This window comes from Jaculus jaculus, chromosome 18 (assembly GCF_020740685.1).
Source record: "Jaculus jaculus isolate mJacJac1 chromosome 18, mJacJac1.mat.Y.cur, whole genome shotgun sequence".
Lineage (NCBI taxonomy): Eukaryota > Metazoa > Chordata > Mammalia > Rodentia > Dipodidae > Jaculus > Jaculus jaculus.
In genome coordinates this window covers 13,200,176-13,222,777 of record NC_059119.1, presented here as the reverse complement: position 1 = coordinate 13,222,777, position 22,602 = coordinate 13,200,176, and the positions used below count along the sequence as shown (strand labels likewise).

General features: G+C 52.6%; 1 protein-coding gene across 2 annotated transcripts in view; it reads left to right on the top strand.

The window, feature by feature from the left end:
• Positions 1 to 22,602, top strand: part of LOC101604750 (prosaposin) — a 30,465-nt gene that overhangs the window by 4,837 nt on the left and 3,026 nt on the right. Inside the window, exons 2-10 of one of the 2 annotated variants that reach the window (XM_045137336.1) lie at positions 11,117 to 11,250; positions 12,023 to 12,097; positions 12,943 to 13,068; positions 14,164 to 14,364; positions 14,848 to 14,991; positions 17,329 to 17,385; positions 19,549 to 19,554; positions 20,940 to 21,071; positions 22,468 to 22,563. In XM_045137336.1, coding sequence (XP_044993271.1) covers positions 11,117 to 11,250; positions 12,023 to 12,097; positions 12,943 to 13,068; positions 14,164 to 14,364; positions 14,848 to 14,991; positions 17,329 to 17,385; positions 19,549 to 19,554; positions 20,940 to 21,071; positions 22,468 to 22,563 — 971 coding nt within the window. The remainder of the gene's footprint in view (positions 1 to 11,116; positions 11,251 to 12,022; positions 12,098 to 12,942; positions 13,069 to 14,163; positions 14,365 to 14,847; positions 14,992 to 17,328; positions 17,386 to 19,548; positions 19,555 to 20,939; positions 21,072 to 22,467; positions 22,564 to 22,602) is intronic. The other variant, XM_045137337.1, reaches the window with a different exon arrangement.

Genomic DNA, 22,602 nt, shown 5'->3' with positions numbered 1-22,602 from the left:
CAGAGAGAAAGACAGGGAGACAGAGAGAGAGAGAATGAGCGCACCAGGGCTTCCAGCCACTGCAAACGAACTCCAGATGCGTGTGCCCCCTTGTGCATCTGGCTAGTGTGGGACCTGAGGAACTGAGCCTTGAACCGGGGTCCTTAGGCTTCAAAGGCAAGCGCTTAACTGCTAAGCCATCTCTCCAGCCCTGTCTTAGTTTTTTTTTAAAAGATATCTCGAACTTGTGCAGGCCTCCTGCCCCTGCCTCCAGAGTGCTGCGTTTACAGGGAGCACCACCCCACCCCACCTTGGAATCTGTAATTCTTTAAGTTGAGTGGTGGTTAACATTATCACAGTGCTGACGCTTAACTGTGTGACCTTGGGCAAGTTTCGTAACCTGATTTCCTCACCTGCCAGACGTCCTCCTTACTCCCTGTTACTCCAGTCACTGGGTTGCTCTGAGGATTTAGTAACACAAAAGGGTTTAGTGAAGTTCTCTTTGTTGGCCTATCTAATAAAGATGATGTCAGCTTGTTAGTGTCCCTGTCCCACCAGCGTAGTGACCCTCCTCTGCTCCTGGTTTGGCAATTCTCTTAGCATCTTGCATTTCTAAGGACATGAGTTAGCCGCAACTTCAAACTGACTTATTAAAAGTATATGTGCTGGGCATGACTACCGAGTCAGGAGGTCAACCGGTAGGCAGCGAGGAGGGAGCTGGGCTAGGGTAGCTACTGCGTCAGCCTTCCTGTCCCAGCTGCTGTCTGGCTACCTGTCACTAACTCGACCACCCGGGCGAAGTCCCCGCCCGTGCAGCTTTTGGCCTGGATTCAGCATCCACAAGGGTCAGAGAAGTACCAAGAAAGTTCAAAAAATGGTGAAAAAAAAGTACGTCTGGCGCGGTGGTGCACGCCTTTAATCCCAGCACTTGGGAAGCAGAGGTAGGATTGCCGTGAGTTCAAGGCTTCCCTGAGACTCCATAGCGAATTCCAGGTTAGCCTGGGCTAGAGTGAGACTCTACCTGCTTTGTGGGGGGGAGTATGTCTGTCCTCCCCACAGCCAGCCCCGCCCCTGCCTTCTCTAGGCAACTTAAAACCACAGTGCACTCTTTGTGTATCTTCTTTTCTGTTTAAAACTTGTGCTGGGGAGAGAACTCGGGACCTCACACGGGCTAGGCAAGTACTTTACCGCTGAGGTAGGCCTGCAGCCCCCCCCCCCCCCATGGTTTTTCTTTTCTCTTTTAAAACAGATAGCTCATTAGACTTCCTGTTCTTTTTAGAAAAAAGAAAAGTGCAGAAAAGTGGAAGAGTAATCACAGTGGGCCCTCAGGTATTCAGTGTGCAGATTAGCAAGTGGGCCCTGACACCCCTGTTGATAACCACTGCTCTGGACTGTTCTGTTCAGTTTTGTTTTCTTGTGTTGGTGATTCTCTTGCCTTGGGCACCCAAGCAGCTAAGTCATGGGCCTGCGCCCACATACTGTCAGGATTACATAGAGCATTATTATTTCCCTGAAGTTAGCATTAGGAAACTGTTCATAGCCAGGCATGGTGGCGCACACCTTTAATCCCAGTACTCAGGAGGCAGAGGTAGAGGAGGATGACCAGGAATTCGAAGCCACCTTGAGACTACAGAGTGAATTCCAGGTCAGCCTGGGCTAGAGCGGCACCGTACCTTGAAAAACAAAAACAAAACCCCACAAACAAACAAACAAGCTAGGCGTGGTGGCACACGCCTTTAATCCCAGCAGAGATAGGGCTTGGCAGTTGAACCATGTGACTTTGGGTTAAAGTGAAGAGTTGACCCACATAATTGCTTGTGTTCAGGTTAAAAGGACTTCCCCTTTAGAGCCCGTTGGAGAAGATGTCTGTGTAGGGAGTAGGGACCAGGGACCCTCACATAATTGAGGTGTCCCTGGTAGATCTGAAGGAGGTAAATCTGTGAAGGGAGCCAGCTATAGTTGGAGGAAGTGACTAGAAGTCGCTTGCTCTTCAAGTGTTCGGCTGGAGGTTGTCAGAAGTTGTGGTCTGCGGAGGATTGTGGGGGAGGCAGTGAGCAAACTGCCTTGCTAGCAAAGTGTCAGCTCAGACACAGTGCTGCCCACCTTGAACCCCAGCCCTCAGGAGGCAGAGGTGAGGAGGATTGCTGAGTTCGAGGCCAGCCTGGGACTGCAGAATGAGTCCCAGGTCAGCCTGGCCAGAGTGAGACCCTACCTCAAAAACAAAACAAAACAAAATAAAAAACAAGTGGAAAGCAAGTGTCATAATGAACCCACCAAGAAAAGATTCCTGGGTCGGGGGAAGCTCCGCTGCTGGGATGGCGGATACAGTGAGAGCTGGCCAAGGACTGCAGAGCCCCTTTGCCCCCGTGGGTGGCAGCGTGGGCACTGGTGCAGGAAGTGAAGCGTCTCGGGGTACTGACGGTGCTGTGCACGTGTGGCAGGTTGCACTCTGCTGAAATCACATACGGGCGTGTGCACGTCCAGCGCGAGGCGTGTGTGTGGTGGGTGTGTGTTCTGGGATGGACCCTCGGGCCTCTGAGGGCCAGCCAAGCGCTTCACCATAGAGCTGCGACTGCAGCCCCTCTTCTTTTCTTTTAATTTTCAGTCATCTTGCTGCTGTTACTGTAACACACAGCTGTTGTACCACATACCCCATGCTTCCGGACAACACACCTAGGAGAGAGACAGCTGGTGTCTGCTGTGACTGTGAGGCCCTCACCCCACCTCCCTCCCCAGTGTCCTGGGAACCTGGTCCTTTTGGGATCACAGCTGCGGTGTCCTGTCTGTTGGGCAGGAACTGCAGGTGTCAGAGCTCTAACCCTTCCTTCCATAGCTTAGTCCCCCCCATTGCTGTGGGAGGTCAGGGCAAGCAGCCACCATGCTGGGACGCTCTAGTCACCCGCCTTAAGCCAGGCCGTGGTCTGCAGATGTTAGGTGTGTTTCCAGATGAAGGTCGCATTCCTATTCAGTGTCAGCCAGAGGAGGCCGAAAGTGACATTTGCTGTGGATGGACGCACATTGCACCTAAAGCATTTTAGTGTAAGCATTTACGTAAGCCAGTTCAGGTGAGATTGGGGGCATTCGGGGTGGTAGGGCTGTGGACTGTGAGTCAGTTCTGAACACTGAATTTGTTTTGTTTTCTGAGAGGTAGGGTCTCCCTCTAGCTCAGGCTGACCTGGAATTCACTATGTAGTAGTCTCAGGGTGGCCTCGAACTCACAGCGATCCTCCTATCTCTGCTTCCCGAGAACTGGGATTAAAGGCGTGCGCCACCATGCCCGGCTTTCTTTTTTCTTTTTTGAAAATAAATATTTATTTGCAAGCAGCAAGAGATAGAAAAGAGACAGGCAGGGCTGGGGAGAATGCTTAGCAGTTAAGGCACTTGCCTGCAAAGCCGAAGGACCCAGGTTCGATTGCCCAGGACCCATGTAAACCAGATGTACAAGGTGACACATGCAGCTGGAGTTTGTTTACAGTGAATAGAGGCCCTGGAGTGCTCATTCTCTCTCTCTCTCAAATAAAAGTAAAAAAACAAAACAAAACAAAACAAACACACACAACCAGGAAAAAAAGAGAGACAGACTGAATGGGGTTCGAGGGCCTCTAGCTGCTGCAAACAACTCTAGGTGTATCATCTTACCTAAGTGTATTTGAGTTTATCTCTCACCCATCATCTGATATGTGACCATTTGGAAGAACTTCATTGGCAGACCTGTCCTTGTTTTTGAGAGGAGGTCTCAGTGTAGGCTAGTCAGGCCTTGATCTCCTGGTCCTCCTGCATTCCCCTCCCAAACGCTGGAATTCCAGGGGTACGCCGCCATTCCGGGCTGGGTTGGCAGGGCATTTGATTGGACAAAAGTGCTCTCAGATTAAACCAGTTAGAAAGTTTTTTCTTTTTTTGAATTTTTATTTATTAGAGATAGACAGAAAGAAGCAAATGTAAGAGGAAGTGTGGGTGCACCAGGACCTCCTGCCACTGCAAATGAACTCCAGACGCATGTAGCAGTTTGCATCTGGCTTTACATGCATGCCGAGGAATCAAACCTTGGTGGTTGTTAGGCTTTGCAAGCAGTGCCTTTAACTCGGAGCCATCTTTCCAGCCGCCCCCCCCCCATGTTCATTTATTTGACAGACAGGGAGAAAGAGACAGTGCAGATGAGCTCCAGAAACACGAACCACCTTGTGCATCTAGCTTCACGTGGGCACTGAGGAGTTGACCCTGCGCTATCAGGTTTTGCAAGCTGGCACCTTTAACCACTGAACCGTCTCTACAGTCCTAGTTAGGAATTTCTGCCCCCGGAATTGCATCACTCCTGTATGACCTAAGAATACTGTCTCCTGTTAACCTTTTTCATGATCACTCCCCACTTGCAGATTCCTGTTTTCTCCTCCCCCATTTTCCTCCCCCTTCTTTCTCTCCTCTCTCTCTCTCTCTCTCTCTCTCTCACCATTCTGAGGTCTCATCCATGTTAGGCAAGATCTCTGCTCTTGAGCCATTTCCCACTGCTGTCCATAGATTTGTCTGTGTGTGTGTGTGTGTGTGTGTGTGTGTGTGAGTTTTTCGAGGTAGGGTCTCACTCTGGTCCAGGCTGACCTGGAATTCCCTATGTAGTCTCAGGGTGGCCTCTTCCTTCTACCTCTGCCTCCTGAGTGCTGGGATTAAAGGCTTGTGCTACCACGCCCTGCTAGATTTTTTTTCTTTCTTTTGTCCTGGAAATAACTGGCTTGTGAGGAAAAGTAGGAAATGATGCAGTAGTGTGAGTAGAAGCAAGGAAGAACGAATCTCTCTCTTTCTCTGTCTCTCTCTCTCTGTCTCTTTCTGTGTGTGTGTGTGTATGTAAAATATATTTTAAATCTGTTGACAAGCTTCATACACATAACCCTGTGCCCTGATTGTGACGAATCCTTTGTCTTAAACAAACCCGCAGTTGCACTGATGGTGTCTGTATGTTGTAGAGTGCTTACAAGCTTTCTTGCTGCTCATTATTTATTTTATTTTTATGGGGGGACAGGTAGAGAATGGGTGCACCAGGACTTCCATTCACTGCAAATGAGCTCCAGACACATGCACCACCTTGTGCATCTGGCTTTACATGGGTCCTGGGGAGTCGAACCTGAGTCCTTTGGCTTTGCAGGCAAGCATCTTCACAGCTAAGCTATTCCTCCCTCCCTCTCTCTCTTACTTATTTGTGGTTTTTTGAGGTAGGCTCTCACTCTGGCTCAGGCTGACCTGGAATTCACTATTCCTCCTACCTCTGCGTCCTGGAGTACTGGGATTAAAGGTGTGTGCCACCATGCCCGGCTTTCCGCTCTCATTTTTTTTAAGTCTCTTTGAGGTAGTGTCCTAAACTGGCCTGGCTGGCCTTGGATTTGCATCAGTGTCTCTGCCTCAGCCTCCCCAGTGCTAGGATTACAAGGGTGAGCCACTGTGCCAGGCTACCTCTGATGCTTATGTGTTACAGGGAGTATTTGGACCTTACTGTCTCAGGATCAAGGCAGACTATGTCGGAGGTTAGCTACTGTGAACCATTAAATAGCGGGTCTACTGTGAAGGTTTTTTGGTGTAGAACTTTTTGCAAGAGCAGGGTTCTGGAAGGAAGAGGCAAATGCTCTTTGCCAGTGAAGGTGTCTGGAACCCCAGCTGTGTGGTGGTGTAGCCTGTGTGGAGAGCACACCATGACCTCCACCTTTGGAGCCTGTTAATTCCTCTGAGAAGTGTCTGAAAGGAGGGGACCTAGAGTAGATGCCATCTCTCCTCTCAGTTTCTTAGCAACTTTGCTGTTGCCATGGCGACGCATTTCCCAAGCCCTGGGTGCAGTAAGCTCTGGAATGTATGCTCTGGGAAGCTTCCTGTGTTTTCTGTTACCTTTTTTCTGGTAGCTAGGCTCAATAGCGTTTAGCAGTTACCTAAAATTTTTAACAGGAGCAGTACATGTATGGTTAAGATAATGAGACTGAACAGAGGTCAGGGGATGCATTCTAGGAAAGATGGTCTCTGCCATGCTCTGGTGATTGCTTTCTTTTCTTTGAGGCTGACCTGGAATTCACCATGTGGTTTCAGGGTGACCTTGAACTTGAGATCCTTCCATCCCTGCCTCCCAAGTGCTGTGATTAAAGGTGTGCGCCACCACACCCTGCTTTCTAAAAAATAATATAAACAACCTTTGATACTTACATTGCGTTCATGGCTTCTTTGTACCCTCAGTGGGGTCATAAGTCTTCCTTTTACTGAAGACTGGTTTGGAGATGATTCTGTTAAGCAAAGTGGCTGGTTCAGCATGTGTCTTACTGGTTGCATTTAGGTTTCACTGCAAAGCAGAGACCTAGGTTCAGAACACTTGAGCCCAAACCGCTCCTGCTGCACGCAGTTCCTGAGTCGCCGTCTCCTGGTGACGCGTCTCCGGCATGGCTCCCAGACAGGCTCCTCCAGCTGCATGCTCAGCATCCTTGATGTCTAGCCTGTTTCTTCTCGTTCCAAGCTGGGCAGCGGTTCCAGCTGTCACATCTGAGTTTAAAGGAAGATGCAGTGGCCTCTGCTTATGTCCCGTCAGCCACGGTGTGTCGTCACAGGATTCCTGGAAAAGGTTTTCCGTATTTGCAGGTGGTGGTTGTCAGCAAGTTGTCCACGGTTAGCACCCAGCAGAGCAGGGGCTGTGGTCCTGGCCTGTCTACCTTCTCGGCCTTCTAGTCTCTTCTAAAAGATGGGCTCCAAGTGCAAGCCGAGCAGTGACAGCCCGATCCAGGGTGTTCTCGTGGGGTTATCCCTGAGGGAGGGAAGTGTCTCACCTGTGGCTCTTGTTTCCTGTTGGGCACCATGCAGACCATGGACACGCAGGTGTTTTGGCACCCTGGCTCCTAGCAGGATAGCCTGGTGTCCACTCCCATCTTGTGACCCTGGGTCTTGTTTCAGTAGCTGGCAGCCTCAGGTTGCTGACAAGAGCAACAGGCTCTCTGATCTCCCAGGTTGCTGGGAAGTTCGTAGGGTGCCGCAGAGAGAATGGCCTTGGTCTACCTGTTGGCAGACCCTGTTCTGGGCAGGAGAGGGACACGGAGAGGTCCTGTGGCCATTGCTGTTGCCGATGGGACAGCGGTGCTATTCTTGTGTGGTGTGCCAACACCAAAGCATACATTTCACACCGTCCAGTCATGCTTACAGACCCCTTGGAGCAGGTTCCAGTAGTAGGCCCCTGGTCAGACCTCACAAGGCCCAAGTCTCCGGGCCTATGACTGGAAGTGCTGAGCACCACATGAATCTGAATCCTCTGCAGAGCTCAGAGCTAGGCGGGTGGGGGAGCTGCTTACAGTCTGGAGGGGCGGGGCGGGGCGGGACTGGCAGCTGGAAGGCTCCTGTGCTTAGCTCATTTCCATTCTCCGCAATCTCCTGACACCACTGCCTTCATCTTCATTTTCCAGATGCAAAAACAAGCTCAGAAGGACGGCAATTTGCTTAAGGCTGTTTGAACAGGAAGTGGCAGAGCCAGACTGGGGATGCTGGTCATGCGTTCTGTTCCTGTGCCCCAGCTAATTACATTCCTCAGCGGTGGTGATGGGTCTTAGGCTAAGGCTTGTAATTCCTTGCAGGAAGTCACAAGAGCACCTAAATCTCCCAGTTCTGTGAGCCTGCTGTGTTTTGTTTTTGAGATGGTTCAGTCATGTCCCACAGTGCCTGGCTTTGAAACCTATTCCGTCTTGATACAGTGCTGGCTTTCCAAGTGGTTTAGAATGTGTGCCTCTGTCCTCTTCTTTCGGAACATTTCTGTGTTAGGCTTGGAGTGTACAGGTAGCTGCTGCTGGGCGTGGTGACATGAGTCTCTGCACTCAGGAAGATGAGGCAGGAGGGTCACAGGTTCGAGGCCAGCATGGGCTGCACAGAGACACGCTGTCCCCCCAAAAGCCAAAGGGCAGACAGAAAGGCAGCAGTGGCCTCCCCTTCCCTGAGCAAGCCCCAGCTTCCATGCTCAGCATGGCCCGTGTCTCCTGGCGTGGGTGCCAGGCTCTTGAGCCGAGAAGTGTAGCGCTTGGCCTCCCCACTGCTGCTCACCTCTGTGAGGACATGTTTCATCAGACCCCGCCAGCGGCTCAGGCAGATCTTCGAAGAACTCTTCTGGCGGTCGGCGTCCACCAGAAGAGGAAGTTGTACTTAGAAGCCACGTGGAAGGAGGAGAATAGAGGCTGAGCTTCGCTGGGAACACATTTTGAGAAATAACTTATTAGAAAGTGGTTTGAGGTTATGGTATAGTGGAGATACATAAACACCGCAGTACCATCTGCGTCGTTACTGTGAGAACAGAGGCCTGTGGTCCGGAAGGCCTTCCTGTTCAGTTCCCCTCGCACGAACCCCTGGAAGCTGGGTATCTTTTTTTAAAATTAATTTATTTTTATTTAATTAGTTGAGAGAGAGAGAATATGAATATGGGTGTGCCAGGTCCCATAGCCACTGCAAAGGAACTCCAGGCGCATGTGCCCCCTTGTGCATCTGGCTTATGTGGGTCCTGGGGAGTTGATCCGGGATCCATTGGTTTTGCAGGCAAGCACCTGAACTGCTAAGACATCTCTTCATCCCCCCCCTTTTTTAGGTAGGTTCTTGCTCTAGCCCAGGCCGACCTGGAATTTACTGTGTAGTCTCAGGGTGGTCTTGAACTCATAAACTGAGGGGAATTCTCCTGCCTTGGCCTCCCAAATGCTGGGATTACAGGAGTTAAGTCACTACACCTGTCTTTCCAGTTTTTGTTTGGAAGGCTTTTTTTTTTTTTTTTCTTTAGTCATTCGCTTTGCTGTTTCTGGCACATGGTTTCCTTGTATTTCTAAAATATAGTGGCCATTCCCTAAACACCTGTTCCCCTCACCTGTGTCTGTTCAAATATTTACTTGAGAGAAAGAGTGAACACACATGAGAGAATGGCTGTGCCAGGGCCTCCTGCCACTCACTGTAAGTGAACTCCAGACGCGTGCCCCACTGTGTGTGTCTGGTTTTTAAGTGGGTACTAGGGAGTGGAACCCAAGCCATCGTGCTTTGCAAGCAAGGGCCTTAACTGCTGAGCCATCTGCTCGCATCTCTGATGCCATGCCGAGGGCCAGCTCCTCTTAGGAGGGAAAGGTGTTTTAAATTTGTTTTTGTTTATTTCAGAGTGACAGAGAAAGAGGCGGGGGGGGCGGGGCGTAGAGGGAGAGGAGGAGAGAGAGAATGGCTGGGCGCATCAGGGCCTCTAGCCCCTGCAAACGAAGCCATCTTGTGCATCTGGCTAATGTGGGTCCTGAGGAATTGAGTCTTGAACTGGGGTCCTTAGGCTTCACAGGCAAGTGCTTAACCACTAAGCCATCTCTCTAACCCCCCCTTTTTTTTTGAGTAAAGGTCTTTACTTAGCCCAGGCTGTGACCTGAAACTCACTCTTGTAGCCCAGGCTTCCCAAGTGCTGGGATTACAGGTGTGAGCCACCACACCTGGTTAGGATGCACTTTTTTGGGGGGGAGGGGTTTCAAGATAGGGTCTCACTCCAGCCCTGACTAACCTGGAATTCACTATGTAGTCTCAGGGTGGCCTCAAACTCAGTGATCTTCCTCCCTCTGCCTCCAGAGTGCTGGGGTTAAAGGTGTGCGCCACCACGCCCAGCAGGATATACTTTTTTAAGTTTGGCTTTAGGCTGGGGGTAGTTGGGAAAGTAATAAGAACTGAATTTGTAGGAGTGGAGAGCTGAGTTTGATTTTCAGTGTCCCTGGAGCCTGTTTCATGCTGGATCATTGACTGTTGTGTATCCAGTAGCCACCAAGCAGACCGTCCTCAACCTCTGGTTTGGGGGTGGGAGCTTGCTTGCACCGTTGTGGAGGTCACTGGAAGTAACCTTTGGGCTTGACTGCGACACTGGGTTCCGGCTAGGCAGCTGGGTCGGTGTCGGGTAAAGGGGCTGCCTCACTTTGCAGTCCAGAGTCACCGGGCCACAGTAAACAGCGAAGCCATGATGGGTGACTGGAGATGCTGGTTCTGTCAGCTTCCTAGAGAGAAGACACAGCCGCAGTCTGCTTGTCGCCAGGGCCTGGGACAGTGAGCCTTGCTCCTAGAAACCTGCTTGATTTGGTCGGGTGTGCTGGGATGGTTGAAGAAGATAACTGCATTAGAGTTGTGCTGACGTCATCGTGCAGTGTTGGGGTCTGTGGGCTCTCCTCAAGCAGAGCACCTCGCTGGGTCTTGCAGGAGCCCAGAGACCTAATGTCTAGAAAGGCCTGTGGGCAGGTCTTGGAGCTCCCTTGTGTGCGGCCTCCTTCACGCTCCTAGGACCCCTACCTCATTCCCCTCCTCCTCCCTGCACCTCGCTCCAGCCTAGCTCAGCCTCATTGTGGTTTGAGTAATTTCTGGGAGCCCTCGGGAGCCTGGCATGATTGTGCATCTGGCACGTGCGTTTCCACAGACAGCAGAGTGGAGCTGAGCGGTGGTGGTGCTGGGGCCCTTGAGGTTGAGGACTGGTTGGACGTGTTCGTGGTTTGGCTCCAGGGGCCAGGGAAGGTTGGAATATGGGGTACAGGTGATCTGACCTGAGCTTTCTGGGGAGTATCAGTCTTTGTGTAGCTTTTGGGAGCAGTAATGGGGAATAGTTCATTCCCTCGTCTACCTGCCGTGGGGCTTCGCGTATGCGGGTGTGTGCGCCCTCACCGAGCTTCAGGGTGAGGCAGCATGGTTTTCCGTGGGTCCCCGGGTGGCTGCAGGCTCGTCCGCCGTTGTCACAGAAGCTGACTCAGCGCTGCTCTGCGGTCTGCTGGGGTCCGGCCCCACACCATCCCATCTTCCTCTGCATGTCGTCTGATGGAGTCTGGTGGTGTTTTTGTTTTTTTTTTTCCTCACTGTGTAACCCTCAGTGGCCTCCAACTCAACCATCCTCCTGCCTCAGCCCCCTGAGTTCTGGGATGGCTAGAACAGAAGGTTCGAGGGCATCAGAGGCTTGGTACTGCTTACAGTAGCTGGCAAGGACACACAGTCCTCCTCCGTCCTGCGACTTGATGGCAGCCCTGCCAGCCACCCGGAGATGCAGCTGTGTGTCGTGGGCTGCTGGCGGCCAGGCCGGGGCTCATCCTCGGCCCTGGGCATGGCGTGGGGTGGAGCTGGTCTGTGGTCGAGCGGCCTCTCCTCACGCTGCTTCTCCCTTCAGCTCTAAGCAGCCCTGTCCAGGACCTGAGAAAATGCTCCAAGGGCTCCGCGGTGCTGTGCCGGGACCTGAAGACGGCGGTGGACTGCGGCGCCGTGAAGCACTGCCAGCAGGGGGTGTGGAGCAAGCCCACCGTGGTGAGCGCCCGCCGCCGCCTCCCCCCGCCAGCCCTGCGCCCCCCGCGGCTCCCCACTGTCCCCGGAGCACTGTCTCTGCTGCTGGATGTGCCCAGTTCCCTGGACGCCTGCCCCTGCGGGCGCCCACCCTCCCGTCTGCCCCTTCCTGCAGGTCCCACTTCCCACCCACGATGAAGGGCCAGCGGGTCTGCCTGTGCCCGCCCAGCCTCTGTCGTAGCCGCAGAGCGCTGCTCAGCTTTGCAAACCCATTTGCTGCCGGTTCCTCTCATTCCTCTGAACCAAGCAGTTCCCCGATGGAGACCTGGTTAGCTGTTTCAAACTTGGTTTCCAGCTGTAACCATGCTGGAGAAGATGGCGCTGTCTTCGTGGGGGTGGTGTGAATGTGGCATGTTAACGTGGGGGTCCGAGGGAATACAGTGAGATAGCAGACCTGGCATGCGTTCTTCACGTGTTGTCCCAAACCCGCTGGAGACCAGGCTGTGCTGACGAGGGTGCTGCTGCTGGCTCGCTCTGTGACAAGCTGGTCGTTCCGTGTGACAGCCTGTGCTTGACCAAGTAGTTTCAGTTCTGAACTTGTCAGTGGCCGCTCGTCCCCCCTCAGGAAGAGCAGACGACTCGATTTAACAGAGCCGCTGCTTTAGAGTCCGGTTCCGAACGGCTCACTGGAAAGTTTCCTTTGGTGATTAGAAGGTGGACGAGTGGCCACTGACCCCTGGGAGGAGAAGACTGCCCTACAAATACAGACCCCCCCTCCCCCGTTCTTTCCTCTCAGAAATCTGTTTCATGCACTGTATGCACGAAAGTCGTCAACGTAGTCGGCAACCTGCTGAAAGACAACACCACGGAGGTACGCTGCCGTGGGGTCCCAGGGGATGGTGGGGGGCTGGTCCAGGGAGTGGCAAACCCTGGAGAGGGCTGAGTGAGAAAGAACTAGTTCAGCTCTGTGGGCACATGTGGTCGCAGACAAGCCAAGTTGGCTTCTTTTTTCTCTCTCAAGGGTAGGGTCTTGCTCTATAGCCAGGCTGACCTGGGATTCACTGTGTAATCTGTCTCAGGGTGGCCTTGAACTCAGCAGTCCTCCTGCCTTTGCCTTCTGAGTGCTGAAATTAAAGCATGTGCCTCCATGCAGGGCTCTTTCTCTCTTTGTTTTTTGAGACAGAGTCTTACTGTGTAGCACAGGCTGGCCTTGAACTTAGCATTCCCCTGCCCTGTCTTCTTAAATGCTGCGATTATAGGCCTGTATCACCACATCTTGCTTGTGTAGTTTTTTTTTTTAAAAATACATTTTTAAAGTGTTTTTAAAAATGACTATGTGTGTGTGTGTTTCAAGGTAGGGTCTTGCTGTAGCCCAGGCTGACCTGGAATTAGTGTCTCAGGCTGGCTTTGAACTCACAGTAGTCCTTCCCCCACACCCCGCTTACAAATGACCATGGGGCCCAGCTGTACAAAATAGGCCAAGGGCCTGCTTGGCTGACCCCTAGGCTAAAATACCCGAGTTCAGTGCCACTTCATGTCGTGCTTCTCGGTTTGCCCATCTGCTCAGCATTGCCCATGCCTGTGGGTCTCTCTTGCCTGTTTGACTGGCAGCCCTGGGAAACCACTGTCTCCCTCTCTCGAGACTGGCTGGTTTCCCAGCTGGCTTTTGCTAGAGTTGCTCACGGAGGGCGTCTCGCCTCGTATCCCCCCTTGTAGGAGGAGATGTTTGGTTACCTGGAGAAGGTCTGCAGATTGATTCCTGTGCCCAGCCTGTCGAACACATGCAAGCAGATGATCGACTCCTACCTCCCCGTCGTCTTGGACATGATCAAGGGGCAAATGGTAGGTGATGGGACACGCTCTGCCTTTGCTCTAGGCACTTCCAGGGCACAGAGGAGGTGACAGCCCAGAGCAGAGCGATGAAATGGAAAGGTCTGTTTTTATGTGGTTTGTGTTTCCTGAGCAGCTCTTGATAGGGCTCTGTGAATAGAGTAGCTTCCGTACAATAGGCTGCCTGCTTAGTGACCTGCTGGGTTGAGAGGGTGGTGATCTTGCACAGGACTACACCATGGTTACAGACGCCAGCTAGTTAACTCTAGTTGGGAGTGTCTTCCTCGTCTGGGGGGGGGGGGGGTCTGTGGTGGTGGCTGGAGATGTCCATGAGATGGCCATGTGTATGTGAGTCATGCTAAGAGATGGGAACTTGGGACAGAGCTGTGTGGAAGGCGTTTGAAGCTAGCGGGTTGTCTTAGCTTCTTGGTGGGGCTGTGCCCATGACTCAGTCTCTGAAGTCTCTGTCCCTTGCCCTTCACTCTGAACCTTTGAGGAAGAGCTGATGGTGAGCAGAGGTGACATTGGGGTATCTGGAGGCTGAGGTGCAGGTCAGGTGCCTGGGTTGTAATTTCCAGATTCTTTGTGGATATGCTGTGCAGCGTGGTGTTCCCTCCCTCTCTTCCCTCCCTCCCTCTCTTCCCTCCCTTTCCCCTCCCTCCCTCCTTCTCTTCCCTCCCTTTCCCCTCCCTCCCTTCCTTCCTTCCTCTCCCCCCTCCTTCCCTCCCTCCCTCCTTTTCTCCCTCCTTCCCTCCTTTACCCCCCCCCTTTTGGAGGCAAGCCCAACAGATTGCCCTTTTCCTTTCTTTAATATGAGAGTGAGAGAGAACTGGTGTAGCGGGGCCGTCAGCCACTGCAATTCTGGATGCATATCCCCCCCCCCTGTACACGTGAGACCTTGTGCCCTTGTGTCACCGTGTGTCTGGCTTACATGGGACCTGAGAGTCAAGCATGAGTCCTTAGGCTTCGCTGGCAAGCACCTTAACCACTAAGCCATCTCTCCAGCCTGTGATGTGTCTTTTTTAAGAAACGTGAGGAGAAGGACTGCGGGGAAGGCAGCAGTAGTACCTGTCCCCCTGAGGAAGGACTCCCTGTGTTTCCCTCCAGAGCCGTCCTGAGCAGATCTGCTCTGCGCTCAACCTCTGCAAGTCTCTCCAGAAGCACCTGGCCGAGTTGAGCCACCAGAATCAGATCGAGGCCAATAAGATCCCCGAAGTGGACATGACCAACTTGGTGGCTCCCTTCATGGCCAACATCCCCCTCCTCCTGTACCCTCAGGATGGCCCCAAGAGCCAACTCCAGCCCAAGGTGAGCTGGAGGCTGCGGAGTCGGGGTGAATGTGAGGCTGGTGATGGCCTGCCCGTCCGTGCACAGCGGCGGGGCCTGTGAGGGGCCAGCATGCTTCTGAATGAAGCTCATCCATTCCTTCCTTTGGGTAGAGTTTCTGAAGGATGGGGTATTTAAAATACACCTAGTGGTTTCTCTGCTGGAGTTGGAACCCAGACTCTCCACACACTAAACATGACTTCTCCCGTCTGCAACTGGAGCCGCTGGGCTGGAACTTTCAGACCACCACTGCGACGGGGCACACGCTGTGCTTCAGAAACACACTAAACGTGACTTCTGTCTGGCTACACCCCAGTGCCACCCCCATGCAGTATCATTATCATGATGCGTAATCGGGAGCTCTGGAGCCAGCCTTGCAGGGGCTGGTGAGTGCCGCGGCCCCGCTGCAGGGGGCGCGGCGCCCCCTCACTCGGAGGCGCCATCCTCACTGTCGTTCTCTCGTAGGACAATGGAGATGTCTGCCAGGACTGCCAGCAGATTGTGACTGACGTCCAGAGTGCCGTGAGGAGCAATGCCACCTTCGTCCAGGGCTGGTTGGAGCATGCCAAGAAGGAATGTGACCGCCTGGGGCCTGGCATGGCCGACATGGTGAGCCTCTCCTCCGCACGCCTTGGGTGATGGCCTGGACTGGGGCCGGAGCAGAGCGTGTGCCCCGTCGCAGCGGTGGTCCGAAAGTTCCAGCCCAGCAGCGCCAAGGAAGGGGCTCTTAAAGTGCCCCTCTTCCCCGCCGCTGTGTGTGGGGCCTGGCTAGATTTCGGTTTGGAGATATAAAACTCTTGAATAGACAGAGAAAACCACTTTTCCACCTTTGTGAAGGTGGAGTTTTTTTTTTTTTCCTCTTCCTCTCACCATATGTATCAGAAACACCCCAGAACCAGTCACCCATTTTTAAAGTGGGGCAGGTGTTGGAGGCTCTCAGTTCTTTTTTTTTTTTTTTTTTTCCTGAGGTAGGGTGTCACTCTAGGTCAGGTTGACCTTGAACTTATAGTGATCCTCCTACTTTGCCTCCCAATTCTTTTTTTTTTTTTTTTTCTTTTTCAAGGTAGGGTCTCATTCTAGCCCAGGCAGACCTGGAATTCACTATGGAGTCTCAGGGTACCACGCCCGGCTTCCTGCCTCCCAATTCTTAAGTGTGTTTCCTATAGGGAACAGCCTCCATGTAAGCTACCTTTTAGGACATTGACTTGGGAATCTTCCTTGTGTGGCTACAGAAACACATTTCTCTCACTCACTCACTCACTTTATTTTTTTTTTATTTTTTGGTTTTTCGAGGTAGGGTCTTGCTCTAGCCCAGGCTGACCTGGAATTCACTATGGAGTCTCAGGGTGGCCTCGAACTCACCGTGATCCTTCTACCTCTGCCTCCCGAGTGCTGGGATTAAAGGCGTGTGCCACCATGCCCAGCTCTTTCTATTTTTAAAATGTTTGTTTAGGATAGATAGAGAATGGGTGCACCAGGGCCTTAAGCTACTGCAAGCTGAACTCCAGATGCATGCACCTCCTTGTGCATCTGGCTTTATGTGGGTACTGGGGAATCAAACTCTGGTCCTTAAGCTCTGTAGGCAGGTGCCTTAACCTCTGAGCCATCTTTCCAGCCCCACATTTTCTCTTTAAAAATATATTTTTACTTATTGAAGGGAGGGGGGAGAGAGAGAGAGAGAGAATGTGGGCATACTAGGGCCTGTTGCCACTGCATACGAACTCTAGATGCATGTGTCACTTTGTGCATCTAGCTTTACGTCAGTGTGGGGAATTGAATCCTGTCTGAAGGCTTTGCAAGCAAGTGCCTTTAACTGCTGAGCCACCTCTCCAGCCTATGAAATCCACTTTTGTAGTTCCTTAGTGATTTCATTCCTTGGACCTTATTCCTATTAATCATGTTTATGAAATGGGTGTGTAAAACCAAAATGCTAGCTTTGAGCCTGAGCACCCGCAGAACCTGCCTGGCCACGTGGTGGAAGCAGCACAGTAACTCTTGGCTTGGGAGCGCACAGAGGCCTTTCCCATTGCGCGCTGCTGTCCCCGGGAGCGTGGGACTCTTCTGTTCTCCTCCTCTTTTTGTGGTTGTTCGTTTTGTCATGAAGGCCTGGGACCTTATATCCTCACTGACGGGTTTTCCAGGCTGACCTGGAATTCACTGTGTGGTCTCAGGGTGGCCTCAAACTCTAGGTGATCCTCTTACCTCTTGCCTCCTGAGTGCTGGGCTTAAAGGTGTGTGCCACCATGCTGGGCTTGTAAGTGCTGTTTTTTTTTTTTTTTTTTTTTTTTTTTTATTATCTGGGAGAGAGAGCAAATGGGCGTACCAGAACCTCTAGCCACTGCAAATGAACTCCAGATGCATGCACCACCCTGTGCGTCTGCTTTATTTTACATGGGTTCCTGGGGAATCAAACTGTGGTCCTTTGGCTTTGCTGGAAACTACTTTAACTGCTAAGCCAGATATCTCTCCAGCCCGTGTTTGCTATTTAAATTGTTTTCACTTAAACCCTCTCTGAGGACTATTGGATTTCCTTCTCCTGGGGACGCCCTTGAGTATGACAGGTGCTGCTCTCTGAGGGTCTGCTAGAAATAGCTAGGTTGAATGAAAACAGGCCATTACAAGCCATTCTAACTGAACCTGAACCTGTAGGCTTTACATTTTTACAACCCTGTCCGAGAGCATGTGAGTGGGTCTGAAAGGCATTCTTGGTTTTCATAAATGTAGTATGTCTATAACTGTTGTATCTAGAGCTCTCTCTGGCTCATAACTATTGTATCTGGATTTCTAGTGAGTTGTTGTGTGGCTTTCACACAACCTGAGCTGTGAGGTACGGAGAGGACAGAAGTCCTGGTCATGAGTGGCCCTCTGAGGTGCCACTTTGGCTTTTTTTTTTTAATTCTCTCGGTGGGTCTCGTTTGCAGTAATGAACAGCCTTTCTCTCTGCAGTGTAAGAACTACCTTGAAGAGTATTCTGAAGTCGCCATCCAGATGATGATGCACATGGTAGGTGGCATTTAAGTATATGTCTCTGGGAAGTTTAGGAATTCCATAGGTTAGCATTCCCTCTTCCCTGTGTTCTGACTTGGGACCATACAACCTGTCTGCCAAGCAGGCTTCTGCTCACAACCTAAACCCCTCCCCCCTCCAGGGAAGGCTGCCTTAGCTGACCCTAGGCTGCGCTGCTTGTGGCTTGGGGCTGTCTGCCTGCGCACGCGTGAGCTGGCCATCAGTTGCTAGAGTCTGTCTTTCACACTGAGATTGGTACAAGCAGTCCCATCACGGAGCTGGGCAACCTCATTCAGGGTATGGACGAAAGGACCCGTAAGTGGCCGTGGTGGCCCTGTGTCCTCCGTGGGGTCTCATGTGCCCCAGCATTCGGCCCATTCATTGCCTGTGAGAGGTGGGGCATGCCGGTCACGGGAGATGACTGGTTCCTTCGGGTCATGCTGGGATGGCTGGGGGGGGGGGCGGTCCCTGGGGCTAACCCGCGTGGCTGCAGTAGGTGGGCTTCTCTCTGATGCTGGCTTCCTGCGCTGAGGCTGTTGTGTAGTCCTCGAGTTGGTTCTTTAAACCCTTATGGTCGGTAGTTGTCACCAGCTGCTGGGCTCGCCAGCCCAGTCAGGCAGCCTGCCCTGCCCCGAGCACGGTGGGGGGTTGGTGGTGTTATTCATAGCCTGCTTGTAAAAACATTTAATGAAGGTTTACAAAGCCTTCGCCCAGAAGTAGGTAAAGATGATCCTTGGATGCAAGGTGACCCAGTGAAGTGCTTCCTTACAGCTAATTTCTAATAAATGTGGCTAGGATTTAAAAAAAAAAATTCCCGTACTAGAGATATTTGGGTTTGTAAAAGCATCAGTGGGATCATGTTGTATATACTGTTTTGTTCTTAATTTGCATTTTACCCTGAAGTTAATAGTGGTTATTTTATTTTTAAAATTTATTTGTGGTTTTTTTTTTTTGAGGTAGGGTCTCACTCTAGTGCAGACTGACATGGAGTTCACTATGTAGTCTCAAGGTGGCCTTGGACTTATGGCAATCCTCCTACCTCTTCCTCTAGGGTGCGGGGATTAAAGGCATGCGTCACCACCGGTTATTTTTGTTTTTTTCGAAGTAGTCTTGTTCTAGCTCAGGTTGATTATTGTTTTTAATGAAACGTTTGTGTTTTTTATTTGTTTTTATTTTATTATAATTAATTTTTTTGAGGAAGGGTCTCACTGTAGCTCAGGCTGACTTGGAATTCACTATGTATCCTCAGGGTGGTCTCAAACTTGTGGTGATCCTCCTACCTCTGCCTCCCGAGTGCTGGGATTAAAGGCGTGAGCCACCACACCTGGCTATTTGTTTTTACTTATTGATGAGAGAGAGAATGGGTGCACCAGGGCCTCTAGTCACTGCAAACAAACTCTAGACACTTTCACCAACATGTGCATCTGGCTTAACATGGGTTCTGGGGAATTGAACCTGGGTCCTTAGGCTTTGCAGGCAAGCTCCTTAATTGCTAAGCCATCTTTCCAGCCCTGATCATTTTTGTACACACAGTTTACCTGGCTGCATATTAATCCGTGGCATGAGCAGAATATAATTTATGTAACCAACCAACTGTGGATGCTTTAGATTTTTTCAGGTTTTCTCTTCAAATGATAAGTGTCCTTACTGCCACATACATACATACCCCCTCCCCCCACCCACCCGTGTCCATTCCCGTCTGTCCCTTAGGTTGACTGGAGGTGGAATTCCTAGTCAGAACTCCGAGCTTTGGACTCACTGTCACCTCTGCCTCGCAGGCCAGCATCTGGCCTTGGCTTTTTTGTCCCCAGGCTGGGCAGCGGGAGTATCTCCCAGTTTGGGCAGCCTGGCTCCAGCGTCATCACACTGAGCTGGGGGAAAGCTGGGGTGGAGTTAGGCTCTGGGGACAGAGGCCTCTTCCGGGGTGGGTTCTGGGGCCCGTGTTGCACATGGTTTCGCCTCGGGCACACCCCACCTGCACAGTGTCATCTGCCCCTTGGGGGCTGGACTAGCTTTCTGGGCCCCGTGTGGTTCCCTTAAACTTTGTGATGTCTTTACTCCTGATTAACTGCTTGATGGTTGTTTTAATTTTCCTTAACTGTTGTGTCCTTTCCTTTCTCTTATTTTCACCTGATTTCCCGTTTTTTTGTTCAACAACAGGATCAGGTATGTGACGGACACCGTGCTTGTGGTAGTGGTCTGCTGCTTCTAGTCCCTTCGCTGTTCTCTGTTGTTGTTTGTGGCCTGATGTGGTCAGCCTGACAGATCCAGGGAGTGCCTGCACAAGGCACGGGTCTCCCCTGCGCTCCAGGCCTCCTTGCCCTGAGATTCAGCACTTCGGGTGGTGGGGCTCACCTCTTCTGAGGGGCCGGGGAAGCCAAGCCAGAGAGCCTTGTGCTTGCCACACACTGGGGAACCTTGGGTGGCTCCTTCAGTGGAGGCATGGCTCCTGGCAGGACACCTTGTGTCTGTCACGATGTGAGCGGCCGTTGCATGTCTTCTGTGCTGTCTCCACAACGCCAGAAACGCTTGTGCTGCATGAGCCAGGAGGTGTGAGCAGCCTGCGGACTGACGGTCTGTTGGATTCGGGGAAGGCAGCATCTCTAGCCTGCGGCTTCGGCCCCTGGGGGCTGACTCCTTTGGGACCTGGAGCCACGCCGGGTGGCAGGCTGTGGGGACGGTGCTTCGTGTGTGCCGCCTGAGCTGGAGTCCCCGTGGGGCCTTCTTCCCGGGGATTAGAGTTTCAGATTTCTTTTTCTTTCTTTCTTTTCTTTTTTTCCTGGAAAGCTTGCCATATTTTCAGTCTCATTCTTAACTACCCCCCTTGCCCTGGTCATAAGATGTGCCAAAGACTGGCAATTTGGGCCATGACTCCCAGGCCCCGACCTCACCTAGCGCTCTTCTGGGCAGTAGAGTGGCCGTGGCCGTGGCCTGGCACTTCTGCTTCTTGCCGCAGCGCTCCCCCTCCCGTCAGCGTGCTGGTGAGGATGACCACGTGCCCATTCTCTGGCGTGGCATCTCCGTGGTTAAAGCCGTCTTGTGGCTTAATGACTTGTCAGCTTGGGGTCGGGCTCTCACGTGAGCTGTGTGCATTCGCAGACTCCGTAGGACAAGCCACCCTGACCCGTCATGCACGCTTTTCACTGGCGTTGCTGCCGAAAGACCCCATGCGCTTTCCTTTCTAGCCTGGTGGGCCGGAGAGCACTCTCCTGAGGGCGAGCTGAGATGCAGGGCGCCAGGGTGCGAGTCCCGGAGTTGGAGTCCTGCGGGAGGGCGAGGCGCACGCCGCTCCATGCCTCGGCTGGCTCTGGCCAGAGCTGGGGAGGCTTTGGGGGCCAGGCGGCTGCCGCCTCCAGACGGAACCATTTTAAGCTCCGTCTTCAAGTTGAATCTGGATGGAATGCTCTGCCAGTAAGGGTGGGAGGCGTGAGCTTAACCCGGGGTCAGGGCGCCTTGCTGCGCCCAGCCTTGGTGTCCAGCGGGGTGTCCAGCGGGGGCGCATGAGGGCGGAGGGCCCAGGCTGCGCCTGACAGTGGCTGTGTCCTCTTCAGCAATCCAAGGAGATCTGTGTGCTGGTTGGCTTCTGTGAAGAGGTCAAGGAAGTGCCAATGAAGACCCTGACCCCTGCCAGCGTGGCCAGCAAGAATGTCCTCCCTGCCCTGGACCTGGCAGAACCCTACCAGGTGTGTTCCTGTGAGCTGCCTGCCTGCTGGACACCCTGCTGCCCCCTGTTGGCCATGTATTCTGAGTCCTGCACTTTGGCGTCCCTGCTGGCTCCTTAGGGAGTTGGACGTTGAGACTTTCAGGTGTCCTGTGGGTAATCCCATAGTAACATGGCTCCCAAGTGTTTATGGGAGCAGGTCTACTCCCCCCTCCTCATCCCGAGGTAGGGTCTCACTCTAGCCCAGGCTGACCTGGACTTCACTATGGAGTCTCAGGCTGGCCTCGAACTCACAGCGATCCTCGTACCTCTGCCTCCTGAGTGCTGGGATGAGAGGTGTGTGTCATCGTGCCCAGCAGGTCTACTATTTACCGTGCCACCGACGATTCGGTGCCCTCCCACCTTTGCTCGCTTGCTTTCTGAGTCCTGCCCCCCACAGCACAAGTCCCATGTTCCCAGGCCACGCCGCCTCAGCCTCACCGGGCCTGCTGCTGCCTAGACGTGTGTGTGTATATCCCAGCCGCAGTCCATCGTGAATCTGTGCTTAGCTCGGCTGGGGCTCAGTGATGCTCTGCGAGGCCCTGTGTGCATAGGCTTGCCATCTGACTCCTCAGGGCCCTGGTGCCTTCATACTTGGTGTGCGTATGCTCGTTTCATTCTGAAATGCTGGTGGCTTCTGATCTGCGACTGTCTCATGTGTTGTCTCCTGTGTGGCCACAGGAAGGCTAAGAGGTACCCCATGGAGTCAGGGAAGCACCATGAGGGGCTCTTGGGCCCCATCCTATCCCACCACCCCACTGATCCACTTGATGGCAGGAGAAAGCTGATAGGCTTAGAGCTGGGACTCATCACCTCATGTGACTTCTTAAATTCAGTTCAAGTGCCCAGTAGATACGGTACAGGATGTTGGCGCTGGCTGTGGACAGCGGGGATGGGTGAGGCTTGTGTTAGAGGCCCCTAACAGCCTTGCTGCGTCAGCGCTCTGAACAGCAGTCTTGGGTGGACACAAGGCCTCAGCAGGTCAAGAGCAGACCCCAGGCATGTTGTCAGCTAACGTCTAGGATCTGTCACTGTGTTCCTGCCATCCAGCTGCCTAGATGAACGTAGAGTGGTGACACGATGTCATTCTTGAGGACAGCCCTTCAGAGCAGGGAGGGGGCTGCTTCCAGTTCCTGACGTGTATATTTCTGGAGTGGTTTTGGGAGTGGAGATACGGCTCTCAAGGATTGGGGAAAGAAATCCCCCCTAAGTACTGGATTTAGCACCTGGGCGTTAGGACGCCCCTGTCACTTCACAGTTGGTAGGAATTGGCCCTTGGTGTGATGCTGCCTGCCTTGTCCTATTGGACCCTGTGCTCCGGGAGCGGGCACAAGGGGCTCAAGTGCTGGTATTGAGGCACTCTCCTCTGCCCCTCACAGAAGGACCTGGTACAAGCCCAGAATGAGGTTTTCTGCAAGACCTGTCAACTCGTGGTGAAGTTGTTTTCTGAGCTGCTTGCTAACAACGACACTGAGGTACGCAGCCTTGTTGAAAGAGGCCCTCAGAATAGGCGA